General features: G+C 63.8%; 1 protein-coding gene across 5 annotated transcripts; it reads left to right on the top strand.

Moving 5' to 3' along the window:
- Positions 1 to 3,924: 3,924 nt before the first annotated feature.
- Positions 3,925 to 11,048, top strand: TRMT61A (tRNA methyltransferase 61A). Of its 5 annotated transcripts, XM_060153505.1 has the most exons (5): positions 5,001 to 5,141; positions 5,258 to 5,310; positions 6,103 to 7,141; positions 7,601 to 7,867; positions 9,789 to 11,048. In XM_060153505.1, exons 3-5 carry the CDS (start codon positions 6,799 to 6,801, stop codon positions 10,046 to 10,048), a joined length of 870 nt encoding a protein of 289 aa, XP_060009488.1. In that variant the 5' UTR covers positions 5,001 to 5,141; positions 5,258 to 5,310; positions 6,103 to 6,798; the 3' UTR covers positions 10,049 to 11,048. The 5 variants fall into 5 exon arrangements, with proteins under 5 accessions (XP_060009547.1, XP_060009365.1, XP_060009606.1 ...); XM_060153564.1 differs by lacking the exons at positions 5,258 to 5,310; positions 6,103 to 7,141 and adding an exon at positions 3,925 to 4,108 and having other exon boundaries at positions 4,782 to 5,141; XM_060153382.1 differs by lacking the exons at positions 5,258 to 5,310; positions 6,103 to 7,141 and adding an exon at positions 3,926 to 4,108 and having other exon boundaries at positions 4,728 to 5,141.
- The last annotated feature ends 2,457 nt before the right edge of the window (positions 11,049 to 13,505 follow it).

Here is a 13,505-nt window from a genome sequence, read left to right as displayed (position 1 = left end):
TCCTCCATGACCCAGCAATCACACTTCTAGGAGTCAAGCCTATAGAGTCTCATTCTCTCTATAAGAGAGAATGGACTCTCTTCTAGGAGTCCAGTCTCATTTCTCTTTGCAGATAGACCAAGAGATGTGTAGTAGGAGAAACAAACACAAACAAACCCGGATATAACTCGATGCCCATCACTTGGGGACTGGCCGGGGGTAGGGAAGGCATCTCCCCAGTGTGGAATATTATACAGCTATTAAAAAGCGTGAATTGGAGCTTGTGTGGTTGATGTCCATCATACTTTGCTTTGTGAATGAAGCAAGGAAGGGGGAAGAGCCTTATCTATGTGTATATTTAACAAAATCCCTCCAGGACTGCACAGTGTGCTCTGTGGGCAGCAAGGTGAACACTGCTGCTGCTGCGGGAAGACTGGCTGTGAGCAAGCAGCTAAGTGAACAAAATATCATCCAGAGATGGGAGGAGATGGGTCCTGCAGAGGCTGGGGCAGAGCGGGCATTCCAGCGTATCTGGTGCCTCTGAGGAATGGGCACTGGAGCAAAGGGCGAGCAGGTCCCTTTGCCTCTGCCTCTGTGCTCTGTCCCCCGACATTACTGCAGAGAGACTCCTGCCTCTTCTCTTGCTCACCTTGGCGTGTTTTGACCTGCTCGCAGTCAGCATTTTTTAGACCCATGAAACAAGCCAAGGCAAAAAGGCAAATGGGTCTGGACTGGCCAGACAGCAGGTGTCCCTTAAGCCTGAAATTCCTGCGTTCTGTGCCCCCTGCAGCCCCTTCCCCTAATTTTAGAAATATCTGCAGCTGCCTTTCCCAAGTCTCCACCCCAAAGGCCTGATGGGCTCACGTTTCTGTTTCCAGAAACAGAGCTGCTGCTCCTGGAGGCCTATTTGGCTTTCAGACCCCAGCGGGTGGAGGGGTGGTACTCAGGGCTTCCTCTTTGTAGCCTCTGCAGCTTCCCAGAAGGCCCCCCTACCCTACCCTCAGGCCACCAAGGGCCTGACCAACTTGGGAGAATGGGGGCAGGAAAGGACCCCTGCTCCCCTTTCTCTCCACAAGCAAGGTCCACACTGGAGAGGTGAAGTCCAGAGGCTTGGGGTCTTGCTCAGGGTCAGGCCCTAGGGATGCTCCTGCCTGGGGCTCCAGCAATCCTCAGCCTTTGGAGATGAGTGTTTTGTCCTCATCTTTGCAGATGAGCAAAGGGAAGATCAGAAGGTGCGTGATGGGGGACCGGGTTGGAGGTCTGGCAGTCCCTCAGCGGTCCTGGAGTGATGGGCCCTGTGCTAACCTGAACTGGGGCCCACCCTGAGGACCCCCGGCTGGCCAAGCCTGGGCTGGACTCAGTCTGATGGTGCACATGGTCAGCAGCTGTGATGGGGGAAGTGGGGAGAGGCCTTTGAGGCCTTTAGACCCAAAAGTCAGGGTGAGGCCCCCCACCAGGCAGGAGCCGCTTGGGAGCCTGGGTGGTCTCAAGCAGGGGAGCAGGAAGGGGGCCTCCACCTCAGCAGGAAGAACACTGCCCCCAGCTACACTTGGCCTCGTCTGTGGACCCTCCACTCTCCTTAGGGCCCACAGGAGCCGGTCTGGCCGCGTCCGGGCAAGAAGCTGGGTGACATCACCAGACCCATTTATGGTCCAGGTTTCTTGGAAATCGCACCTGGTTATACATTAACCACCTGGCCCTGGAGGGGGTGGGGAGCCTCAAAGGAGTCCCTGGCCTTTCATCCCCAGAACATGACCCTGCTCAGCAGGGCAGGCACAGAGCTGGGCAGGTGGAGGTGAGCCAGGTAGGAGGGCAGGGCCAGGATCCAAGCAGGGGACGCGAGGCCATCCTCAGAGTCTGTGCTCAGAGTGCAGCCAGGGTGGGCATTGCTTCCTCCTGGTGCCCTGTCCCTGAGCTCCGCAAAACCCAAAGGGGAAGTTAGTTAGGATCAGAAAAGGAGCGGGGGCTGCCTTGTGGTCACAGAGCATGCTGGCGCAGGAGACTGAGCTGGTCAGGGAAGAGGAGACCTTGGGTCACCTGATCCCTGCCTGAGATGAGAGCAGAACAGCCTCCCCCTGTGGGCGTCCTCAGGGTCTCCCTTTCCTCCAGGGCCTACTTCCTGCCAGTTTCCAGCTTTCTTCAAATCTGCCACTAGTTCTCTGAAGCCAAGTTTACTGGCTTTAAATCCCAATCCCACTTTGGCCACGTTGGCTGTGTGATCTTACGCAAGTTACTTGACCTCCCTGAGGCTCAGTTTCCCCATCTGTAAGGTGGTGGTCCCTCTCTCACAGGATTGTGGGGAAGACTCAATGTGATGACACTTAGCTGGGCTCATACAGTATCAGTTCTTTTTAGGGGGGGCCCCAATATATAATATATAAACTCTGCCCTGGGCAAAGTACCCACCTGACCTGGCTAATCAGTTGGTGCTTGAGGACTTAGGCTGGTGGGGCAGGCTCAGATGGACAGCCCTGGGAAGGCTGCTTGGAGGAGGGGGCAATGGAGGAGCTGGCCAGCCAGTCACAGAGAGGCAAGTGGGAAGTTGGGAGTCCTAATTTAGGCTCTTAGTAGGCACTCAGCCGCTGAGCAGCTGCAAGCCTGGGGAAAAGGAACCCCCATGAGAAGTGGAAAGTTGAGATCTCCCAGGAGAGCAATTAGGGGGTGATTCAGGCTGGTGCAAAGTCACCTGGAACAAAGGTTGGTGAGCCGTGGATGGAGCTGGGTTGTCTCGGTGTCCAGAGCAAGAGGCAAGGGGACAGTGATACAGCCACACAGGCAGCTGGTGGCCAGAGCACTGGCCCCACAGGGACAAGAACCCACAGAGAATGGGAGGCCACCAAAGGCCCCTCACCTTCATCCTCTGGGGCTCCAAGACCCAGGCCCAGTCAGGGCAGGGGCATGGAGGGGCTGAAGCTAGGCACCTGGGTCTCCATCATGGGCACTGTGGTCCACAGACACCCTCGCCAGTCCTGGCCCCAGAGGAGGGAGAGTTCAGAGTGCCTCACAGGTTGGCAGGGCTCTGGGAAGGGACTGGCTCTGAAGGGCCTGGCTACTCCCATTTGCCCAGGATGGAGCAGCCTGGGCCTGGTAAGTGTGGCCTAGAGTCATTGCTAGCAGACCCTGGGTTAGGGATCAGGCCTCAGGGTGGCTGGGTGGGCTGGGGTCTCTATCCCTCTGCAGTCCCCCAGGCTAACAGGATAAGCCCTGGCCCACAGGGACCTGTGTGCTGGAGGAAAATAGTCCATGTCCCCTGTCCCCCTCCCCCGCACACACTCTCCAGAGGAACCGGTTCTGAATCAGCTCTGCTGAGACAGAGCAGAGCTGCTGCTTCCCTTTTCTGCCCCCGTCCTCCAGCTGCCCCTCCCCCTGTCCCCTGCTCAGGCCACTGGCCCTGTCCTCACTGACCGACCCCAAAGGGAGCACAGTTCACCCAGTGCTCATTGCACCTTGGGTTCCAGGAGGGGACACAGGACCCCCTCCCTCCTTGAAGCAGCTCCTGCACTCCGGAGACTGTGCCCCTGAAGAGGAGGCAGGCCAAGAAGAGGCAAGGCCTGGGCTAAGGCCACTTCTGCAGACCCTTCCAGGCCACCATCTCCTGCTCCTCTGGTTGACCCTAGCCAAAGCCTTCTGGGTCGACCCTCTCATCGGCGATTCCATTTTCTGGAATTTATCCTGGGGCCCGTCACAGGTGTTCCCAGAGCGGTTTGCAGTGACAAAATGTCCATGGCAAAGTGTCCTCGCAGGGGACTGCGCAGCTCGCCTGGGCGGCCCTTCCGGGGACTCCGGGGCTGTCAAAAGCCTGCGGAACGGGGCCCTGCCCTGTTCCCAGCCTTTATCAACAGCGCCCGTAGGAAGAGCCTGGAAGGACTGCAGCAGCTCGGCGGCGGGACAGTGGGGCTTTCAGTTTGTTTTTTGCACAAGTAGATATAAGGCAGAGAGTCCGAGCACGAGGCGCGCTCCGGTGGCCGAGAGGGACGGCCCGTGGTTCCCGGGAGCCCGCGCGCGAAGGGCGGTACTCCATGACGTCATCAGCGGGCGCCGCGCGCCAGGCCGGAGCCGGAAGTGCTGTGGCAGTGGCGCGGGGCCACGTGCAGACCCTCCGGGAGTCGGAGCCCGACGAGCGTCGCCGGTGAGACTCCGCAGGGCCAGGGTGGCAGTGCGCGGGTGGGGGTCGCCCTGCACTTCCCTGCAGCCTCTCATGGCCGCCCCCAGCCCTGTGCCAGCCTGGCCTGAGCCGCCCCCTGCCTCTACACAGGCCAGGCCAGTGTTTCTGTTTACTGCCCCCTGCACGTCCCCAACCTCTGCTTGCGAGCCCTTACATCTGCATCCCCCTGCCACTTGTCTGCCCAGGAGCCCGCCATAGGGGAAACTGGGGAGAGGGGGCGTTCTGCCTGGCGTGGAGGTGACCTCACGGGCCATTTGCAGCTCTTCCCTAGGTAGTCGCTCTCTCATCCTACAGCTGGAGAATGGGAACCAAGCTCCTGGAGAAGGGTGATAAGAGAGAGGGTCAGGCCCTTACTTTGTGGGAATCCTTGGGCCCCTCCTCTGTCAGTGTAGGGCCTCAGTTTCTCCATCTGTGATTTGGGCTGATGGCTTTTTTCTTAAGACCACACCAAGAAGGGCTTCAAATGTCAGGCCAGGGTGCAGCCCTATTGGGCTGTCCTAATGGACAGTGCCAGGGACTGAGCCAGCTACTCCACCCCCATTGCTCAGGATCTGGGCCTCACAGCCTTCTCTCTGGACCCCAGGTGCATATCCTGCCTCCTGGCCCCCTTACATGTTCATGCCGACACACCTCCCAGGTCCCTGGCACCTGCCAGACAGCAACACCATGAGCTTCGTGGCGTATGAGGAGCTGATCAAAGAGGGTGACACAGCCATCCTGTCACTGGGCCATGGTGCGATGGTGGCAGTGCGTGTGCAGCGTGGGGCCCAGACCCAGACCCGGCACGGCGTCCTTCGGCATTCAGTAGACCTCATTGGCCGCCCCTTCGGCTCCAAGGTGACCTGCGGCCGAGGTGGCTGGGTGTACGTGCTGCACCCCACACCTGAGCTCTGGACACTGAACCTGCCACACCGCACCCAGATCCTCTACTCCACCGACATTGCCCTGCTCACCATGATGCTGGAGCTTCGGCCAGGCTCTGTGGTCTGTGAATCGGGTGAGTTCTTCAGGTTGCCTCAGTTCATGAAGGTGGAGGTCAGACCCACTGTCCAGCCAGCCTCCAGCCTGCCCTTCCTGAACACAGGCATTATTACTCAACTTCTGTTTTAACAGGGTCTTTCTGGGGGTGTTGACCGCAGGGAGTGAGGGCAGAAGCAAGGAAGCCGGTTAGGAGACTGGTGCTGTACTCTGTGTGAGAGTTGATGCGACTGGACCAAGGCTAGCCCGCTGGAGGACCCGGTGCCCAGGGGGGATCCTACTTGTCTAGGTGGGGTGGGGGGTGTGAGCGCTGCTCGGCGCTGACCGAGGGCAGAGAGTGCCTGGCCTGGCCGTCCCTGACTGCTGCGAATGGGAGCCCCAGGCCCAGGGCTGAGAGTGCCCCTTCCTGGAGGGAGGCCAGGGCTGCTTCAGGGTGCTCACTGTGGGTGAGGAGCCAGCCCCGTGCTCATCCCAGGCCAGCACCATTGTCCCTGAGCCCAGAGCCTAGAGTGCAGATGGAAGTGCCTGAAGGCAGCTGTTCCCAGCCTCTGCACATGTGTGCGCCCGCGTACACACACACACGCAGGTGCTGGGGATTGAAGCATGCACCCTAGCCAAGAACAGCCCAGGCCCAGGTGTGCCTAGATTTCCAGCATGTTTTTCGTGGGCCGGGCATCTGGGTTCCAAAGTCACGAAGAGTTCCCCGTAGCGCTGCTGCCAACATTTGGAGGCTTCAAGCCATCTGCATCCCTCTCTGTCCACATGGAGGGCCTCAGTTTCTCCATGTGGACAATTGGATGGTTCTTTTTGCCCAGCCAAGCACTTTGAAATGGGGAGAGTCAGATGCAGAGCCTGGGCAGTGAGCGGGTCAGAGAGTGGGTGGGGCCTGGGCAGAGGCTGACTGCTAGGCACCAGGGCAGCTGGGGGGTGGACGGGATTCAGGGCCAGCTCATCCCCTGCTTCCCCCTGTGCATCCGCAGCCAGGGCCTCGCTCCACGCGGCTGAAAAGTGCTGTCGGCGAGCGTGCTTCTGGGCTCCTCTGATGCGCCAGCTTCCCTGCTAGGAACCATGGCTACAGCCGTGACCAGACAGACCAAGTTTCTGCTTCTCAAAGGGGACAGACAGGAAGCCCACTGTGACCGTTACGGTGTTGTTGATTGCTGGGGGGCTTGGGGAACAGGGCTGCGTGTTTGAGGGTGACTCAGAGAGGGGTCCCTCCAGCTAGGGGTGTCAGGGAGGACCTCTCTGAGGAGGGAGCAGTGAGTTGAATGTGGTTGAATGTGATGGGAAGGCGATACCAAGAGCCAAAGGGGAGGGTCACCCCAGGGAGAGTCTTGCAGAGACCCTGCGCGAGGGGCCGTCAAGGAGACCAGCGTGGCAGGAGCAGGGATGAGGTCAGGGAGGAAGGGGGTGCTGCTCGGGAGTCACGAGGAGTCCGACTCCGCCGTGCGTGGAAAGGGCAGAGGCCTGGTCTGACCGCGGGGAGAGAGAATCCGCGGCTGTGTTGAGGTGGACTGAAGGCGGGGGTCAGGGGCTGTTACGGGGAGCCGGGAGCGGGGCCTGGGCGGGCACGGCAGGCAGGTGGGGAGAAGGGCTCCCAGAGAGATGGGGGAGGAGGTGCAGGAGTTACCTGTGGGGAAGGGGAGGGCTCCTCCGAGGCGTCTGGCTGGGCAGTCATGTCACCAGCTGGTTCGGGAGGCTTGGCAGGGAGTGGATTTGGGCTGGATCGGGTCCAGCTCTGCACCTGTAAATGCTGGGCGCTGTTTGCGGTCGCGGGGGAGGTGATCGGTGTGCAGTGGGCGCCCGGGCGTCTTCGTGAGGCCTGGCGCCTGGAGCAGCGAGGTGGGGGAAGGTCACGGGGGGTGACCGGAGGACGCAGGCCCGGCTGGACACTGCAGGACAGGAAGGCTGGCAGAGGGGCAGCCGTGAAGGAAGCTGAGGAGTGGCCCGTGAGGCTGGGGGAAAACAGAGACGATGACGTGGGGGGCACATTGGTCACCATGTCTCTGGTCGCGCAAGGTGAGGGCAGAGCTGCACCCCGTGTGGTGGGAGCGGATCGGGGGGAGCAGGAAGATGGACTGACCTGAGTCCCTCGGGGAGCTTGGGCCCAGCCACCACGTGGGACGATTCCAGTCCCCTTGATCTGCTCTGCACAGAGCCTGCAGGGCCACGGGCCAGTCCCGGCCCCTCTCGGGACCCGTCTTCGGGGCTCCAGGTCTGTGCAGCAGAGTCTCTCCAGAGCCGGGGGTGGTCAGGGCTGCCACCCTCCCCGCTGGACCCACGGCGGACATCGACGATCAGTCAGCTCCCTCCTCTCCCCCTGCCACACATGCAGCCTCCGTGTCCCAGGACCCCTCAGGGAGCTCCAGACTGGTGCCTGCTGGTAACCCGGGGTCGGCTGACCTCGTGGGCCCTTGATGGGTCCCTCATAGTGCGGGTGGGCTCGTTTCCCGTCTGACACCCGTCCCGTCCCGCTAGGCACCGGCAGCGGCTCCGTGTCGCACGCCATCATCCGCACCATCGCACCCACGGGCCACCTGCACACGGTGGAGTTCCACCAGCAGCGGGCGGAGAAGGCTCGGGAGGAGTTCCAGGAGCATGGCGTGGGCCGATGGGTGACCGTGCGCACCCAGGACGTGTGCCGCAGCGGCTTCGGCGTGAGCCGCGAGGCGGACGCTGTCTTCCTGGACATCCCCTCGCCTTGGGAGGCCGTGGGCCATGCCTGGGACGCCCTGAAGGTTGAAGGTGAGCGGGGGGGGGGGGGGTCTGGGAGGGGTGTGGCCAGGCCGGGGCCACTTTCGGCCTGAGCGGGGATGGGTCAGGGCAGCGGGGGAGTCATGGGGAGGTCGCCCAGGGAGAGGGTGAGGGTGAGAGGGGTCAGGACTGGGGAGGGTGGGCCTCCACCTGGGCTCCTGCCCCTTGGCCTGGCCCCACTCCCACCCCAAGGTGGGAGGTGTCTCGGGTCCCTGGGGAATGTGGCATCCCTGCCTGAGTGAGAGGCGGGCCCTGCACCCCTGGGCTTGCCAGAGGTCAGAGGGCAGCCCCTCACCCCAGCCAGTGCCTGCAGAGTCTCCCTTCCCCACCCGCCGCCACAGCCAGGCTAATGCGCCCCTTTTAGGGAAGATGCTGGGTGCAGAGGCTAGAAGGTCGGCTCCGAGCCAGGAGAGTGCTGGCGAGGCCCTGGGTTTTTCCCTTTTCTGGAGAAGTTGTTGGCTCAGGCAGCCGGGCCGTCCTCCTGCCCGCTGAGCAGTGCAGCACGAGGGGGCGGGAGAGGCAGGCCAGGGCGCCCCAGGGAAGGCCTGCCCCTCGGAAAGACAGACGCCAAGGCGGCCATAGGGTCCCAGCGGGGCCCCTGCCTGCTGGCTCAAGCTCAGCCCTGGACTCCTGTGTCCTGGTCTCTGCTGAGGTGGCCTGGGGCTGGGGAGAGGGGCAGCGCTGGCTTCCCAACACCTCTGCCCGCTCCGGCTTTGCCCCCTGGACACCTGCAGGTCCTCGCTGCTCCAGGGACACCAGCGGGCCCAGGCCTCGGACCCCAAGGCCGCAGCCGGTCGCGCAGCCGTGGCTGAGCCCAGGCAGTCCCTGCCCTGGGCTCCCTCCTGCCGAGGGAGCCATGCTGTGTGTTGTCCCGTCCCCTCCGCCCCGCTAAGCCCCGTTCTCTGGATCTGCTTGTTCTGGCCCAGAGGCTCCCGACTTCCTCGTGGGTCTGGCGTTTCTCCAGCTTGGCCCGGCGAGGTGCGGCCGCGGGCTCTCTGGGCCTCTGGCTGACGAGCAGGCTCAGGCCCCAGTTCCTCGGCTGTGTGCACAGGGGTTGCGTCCCCTCTTGGGGGTGACCCTGTGCCCTCTGGGTTCACGTCAACCTCACGCTCTGCCTCCAAGCCCAGGCCTCCCAGCTGACCACCCGGGGGTCTGTGTCCCACGTGTGGCTGAGGTGACCAGGCCTCAGGGACCTCTAGGGGCTGGCCTGGGCCACGTCCCTTCCCCTAGCCAGCCTGCTGGATGTGTGGGCGAGCCCTGGTGGGAGGCGGCAGGAAGGGGCTGCGGCTCCCGCCCCCTCTCCCTCACCCTTGGTCCGTGGGGCTCCGCTCAGAGTGGGCACTTCGTGTTCCCAGGAGCGGGCGACAGCCTGTAATTTCCTGTGACAGCCACAGCCCCCGCCCCCGAGGCTGCTCTGTGTGGTTGAAGCTGTTCAGGCCCAGCACTCTGGCGGCTGCCGTGCCAAGGCTCCGCGCTGGCCCCGACCCTCAGCTGCCTGGTGGGAATCGGGGGTGGCGGTGCCCTCTGGAAGCCCAGGGAGCTCGGGGTGGTGGGCTGGGCCCGTGGCGGCGCGTGAGAGGGCTTTGTTTGGGCAGGGCCCTGCAGAAGAGCTTTTGCCCCCGGGCCCCGGCCCGGCTCCCCTACTCTGGGGCCGCTGGGGCCGCAGCTCTTCGTGGCCAGAGGGCTTGGTGGGGGCTTCATGGCCTCGGACCCCAGGGCAGGGGTCGGGGCGTCCACCCTCCTCAGCTCTCACAGTGGGGTCTCGCAGCGCCCACTCCCGAAGGGACTGGGGGTGCATTGCCTCTGCCCTGCAGTCCCAGGCCGCAGACGCCCGGGCCAGAGGAGGCTGCCAGGCGGGCGGGGCTCTGGGGGCGGCCCCTGCCCTTTGACCCCGTGTCCTCCTCCTGCGCAGGCGGGCGCTTCTGCTCCTTCTCCCCGTGCATCGAGCAGGTGCAGCGCACGTGCCAGGCGCTGGCGGCCTGCGGCTTCTCGGAGCTCAGCACCCTGGAGGTGTTGCCCCAGGTCTACAACGTGCGCACCATCAGCCTGCCCGCGCCCGACCTGGGGGCCAGTCCGGGCCCCGACGCCGGCCCCTTCCGCAGCGGCATGCCCATGAAGGAGACCGTGGGCCACACCGGCTACCTGACCTTTGCCACCAAGACCCCGGGCTAGTGAGCCGCCTGCAGGAGCTCCAGGGAGCTGGGAGCACCGCGGGGCCGGACGGGGAGGCGAAGCTCGGCCAGAGGCTGCCTTATATGGTCGGCGGGTGCCAGCCGGGGCCTGTGTTTAGAAACCGACGGACGCGGGGTGGGGCGGGGCCGGGGGCCTCCCGGGCGGCTGAGTGGGGCTGCCACGGTGGAACAGCATCCGGCCCCCGGGGAGGGAGGCCTCCCGCCCACGTCACCGCCGTGGTCAGCGTCCCCGTCCTGCTGCTCTTTGTTGCCACTCACCGTCTCCACTGCCATAGGCTCTCCTGGATGTTGAGGCCCGAGAGTACAGGTGGCGGGGTGCAGGTCTGACCCTTCCCAGGTGGCCCCAAACGAGGAGGGAGGAAACGGGGGTTGCAAAGACCCGGAGGAGGAGGGCCAGGGACCCCCATGGTCCAGCTGCCCGGCATCTGAGGCGACCCCGCTGTGTGGCCTCAGGTTTGACCCCACCCCTCTGGGCAGTGCACAGGCCGCGTGGGCATGTCCCCAGATTCCCGCTGGCGAAGGGCCGGGGCAGCCCCGCTGATTCGCTTCTGCCTCTGGGAAGTACCTCTGCGGCCCTGGCCCAGCCAGAGCCCTCTCGTGTCGATGCGTGCGAACACGCAGCGTCATGTAGGGAAGAGCTGGGCAGGGCGGGAACGTGCTTCCGGTGGCTGGCCAGTCGGGTCAGAGCCACTCGGTGCCCCTGCCGCTCACAGGAGCCGCAGGGATGTGGGAATGGGGGCGTGCACCCAGGATGGAGGGGGCGACGCCAACCCTGCCCTGGCCTGCTCTCCAGCTCTGGTGCACGGCTGGCATCCCTCCCGCCCTGCTGCTCGAAGGGCCTGGGTGCCTGCCCTTGGCCTCAGCCAGCCGTCAGGAGACTCGGTGACCCCAGGTCGGCGCGAGAGCCCCAGGGTACCGGGCTGGCCTGAGGCTGGTCCCCGACCACCCCTGGCAGAGAAATAAAACACTGTTGCCCCTGCTGTGCTGACTGGTCCACCCTGGTGCCCCACGAGGCCAGACCTCCACTCCCCACACCAGCATCCAGGCTGGACCTCCCTGCACGTGGCCCCCCGGCCCCTGCTCCTTCCTCTCCCAGGGCAGACACCACAGGGGCTCTGGACTCCAGGACAATGGCCTGGGACATGGTGGACAAAGGGACAAGTGTGTGGCCACCCCCACCCAGCTGCAGAAAGGGCCACTTGTTCCTGGGAAGGGTGGGGGCGGGGGGAGGGGAGAGAGTCCCTGGCTGTGTGTGTGTGTGTGTGTGTGTGTGTGCGCGCGCGCGCGCGTGTGTTTCCTTCCGTCCATGTCCGGCTGGGCCTTCCGTCTGCAGCCCGGCCTGGGCACCTGGGTTGCCCCTCTTGTTGCCGGAAGGGCCCAGAACTCAAGAAGGACCTCCCAGGCCTGCTGTCCTGGCCCCAGGCCACCACCCAGGCTTTGGGGGTCCTTGGAGGGATACCAAGTGAGGTGGGCCTACAAGAGGACCAGTCTCCTGGTGGCAGCATCACAGGGCCAGGGGCGCCTTCTGTCTTCTGGTAAGACCTGTGTCCCCTCAGAGACCCTAGTGTCCCTAGAAGCCCTTGCCCTACTCCAGGGGTCATGTCCCCCCTTCAAGGACCTGTCCTGACCTCTGACCAAATGCCTAGTCTGGGGACAGAGGAGGGACCTGGGCTTTCCTTGGCCTTCAGGAAAGGCCTGTGAGGTGTCTGATGTAGGGCATAGGCCTCCTCTGCAGGCCTGGCTCTGCCTGTTCTCCAGGGCTTCGGCTGGCAGGCTGGACTATGGCCCTGGGTGAGTCACTGGAGCCTGCACTTGGGTCCGTGTGAGGTGGAAGGGAAAGCCCAGGATGGATGAAGGGCGGAGGGCCACCAGGGTAGGGGTCAGGAGGCCTGGATCCCTGTCCACGCTTGCAGTTGCACGCACAGAGCTGCTCTCAAGTATGGGGCCCTCCAGCCCCTTGACTGTCTGCCAGGCCCTGCACACGAGCCCCCAGGGCTCCACTGGGCCTCTATCCCATGCCGGGGGCCTCAGCCTGGAGCCCCACCTGGCCGCAAGCCAGCAGTGAACTCCTGCGCATCCTTCAAAGCCCCTCAAGTGTCTCTCAGAGCTTCCCACCCCCACACACCGAGGCAAGAGCGTCTTTTTCAACCACGTCTTCTGCTCCCACACATCCCATGCTGGTGATCAGCCCTGTAGGGCTGCCCCTAGCCTGGGAGCCCCTTCAGGCAGACAGCAGAAGCCAAGCGGCCTCACAAACCGCACATGGGGAGCTTGACGCCCGGAGGGTCAGGGCCAGGGTCCGTGGTGAGTGACCGATCAGCAGGTCACTTGGTCACCTCCTCGAGGCAGGAGCCTAGGGCTGGTCACAGGACGAGGATTCACCCGGAAAGTCCCCGTCCAGCCCCAGACTCCCACCTCTGGCCTTCAGTCTTTCCTCGGAAATTGCTGCGCCTGCCCAGCCCTGGTCTGAGTGGCTGAGATGTGACACATCAACTCCCTCCGCTGCAGCCCCCGCTCCCAGGTCTGAGCCCGGGAAGCAGATGGCCACTCAGACTCACTCACCTGCCCTGAGGGCCCTGGGCCAGGATCCCACCTTCGGGCCAGGATCAGGGCCTGCCTCTGGGCTGTCTCCAGCTGCCTCCCCCCGGAAGCCCCCCGGGCTTTGCCCCCACAGCCCCAATGTGAGCTGCTCCTGTCCTCCCTGTGCTTCACCGTCACCTGCCTTGGAGGGGCTCGTGCCCTGCACCCAACCTGGGGCAGTGTGGGCTGGGGGCTCGGGGCGGTTGTTGGATGGGTGTTGGTTGGTTCAAGGGATGCCAGGCCCCTGGAGGCTGTACCCTGTCTAGCAGAGGGCGACAAGGAAGGTCATCTGCATGAGGACAAGTCAGGGGATGGGCTTCCCCACACCTGCCCCCCTCAACCCTTAGGTCTGCAGGAAGGCCCCCCTTCCCGTCCCCTTCCCTCTGCCTCCATGGCCTCTGTTCTCCCAGGGCTGCCGGCTCTCCGGCCTCTAGTCTGCGTGCTGGAGGGAGGGTGGGCTGCGTGGGACCCTGGCCCAGGGAGATGATGCAGCTCCTACCCCATCCCAGCCCACTGCACAGGGAGAGAAACAGGCCCAGCAGAGATGAGGCAGATCCAGGCCTCCTCCACCCACCCACCCAGGACCTCCCATATCTGACACTCTCCCACCCATGTGGTTGTCTAGGGAGGTCAAAGGAGACTTGCTGCTGCAGTCATGGAAGGCTCCTTGGAAGAGGCGACGGTCTGCAGGGTGTGGAGGGGCTGGTGGAAATTGGAGGTGGGTGAGCTGGAGGCCTCCCCGGGGGCAGCAGGAGGCCCCAGGCAGGACAGCTTCCTGCAGGCCCAGGAGGATGAACGGCCTTCAGGAAAGGCTGGTAGTGCCTGCCGTGTGCAAGGCTGCTCTGAGTACAGGCCAG

Source organism: Lagenorhynchus albirostris, chromosome 1 (genome assembly GCF_949774975.1).
Source record: "Lagenorhynchus albirostris chromosome 1, mLagAlb1.1, whole genome shotgun sequence".
In the NCBI taxonomy this organism is placed as follows: domain Eukaryota; kingdom Metazoa; phylum Chordata; class Mammalia; order Artiodactyla; family Delphinidae; genus Lagenorhynchus; species Lagenorhynchus albirostris.
Note: the sequence above shows the minus strand (reverse complement) of the source record. Positions and strands in the feature narration are given on the sequence as shown.

Bases quoted from the DNA above. Each gene is read 5' to 3' on its own strand.
- TRMT61A (XM_060153382.1), top strand. From the start codon at position 4,757: ATGTTCATGCCGACACACCTCCCAGGTCCCTGGCACCTGCCAGACAGC. The intron at 5,142-7,600 runs GTGAGTTCTTCA...CCGTCCCGCTAG, and splicing joins CTCTGTGGTCTGTGAATCGG to GCACCGGCAGCGGCTCCGTG. The intron at 7,868-9,788 runs GTGAGCGGGGGG...CCTCCTGCGCAG, and splicing joins GGACGCCCTGAAGGTTGAAG to GCGGGCGCTTCTGCTCCTTC.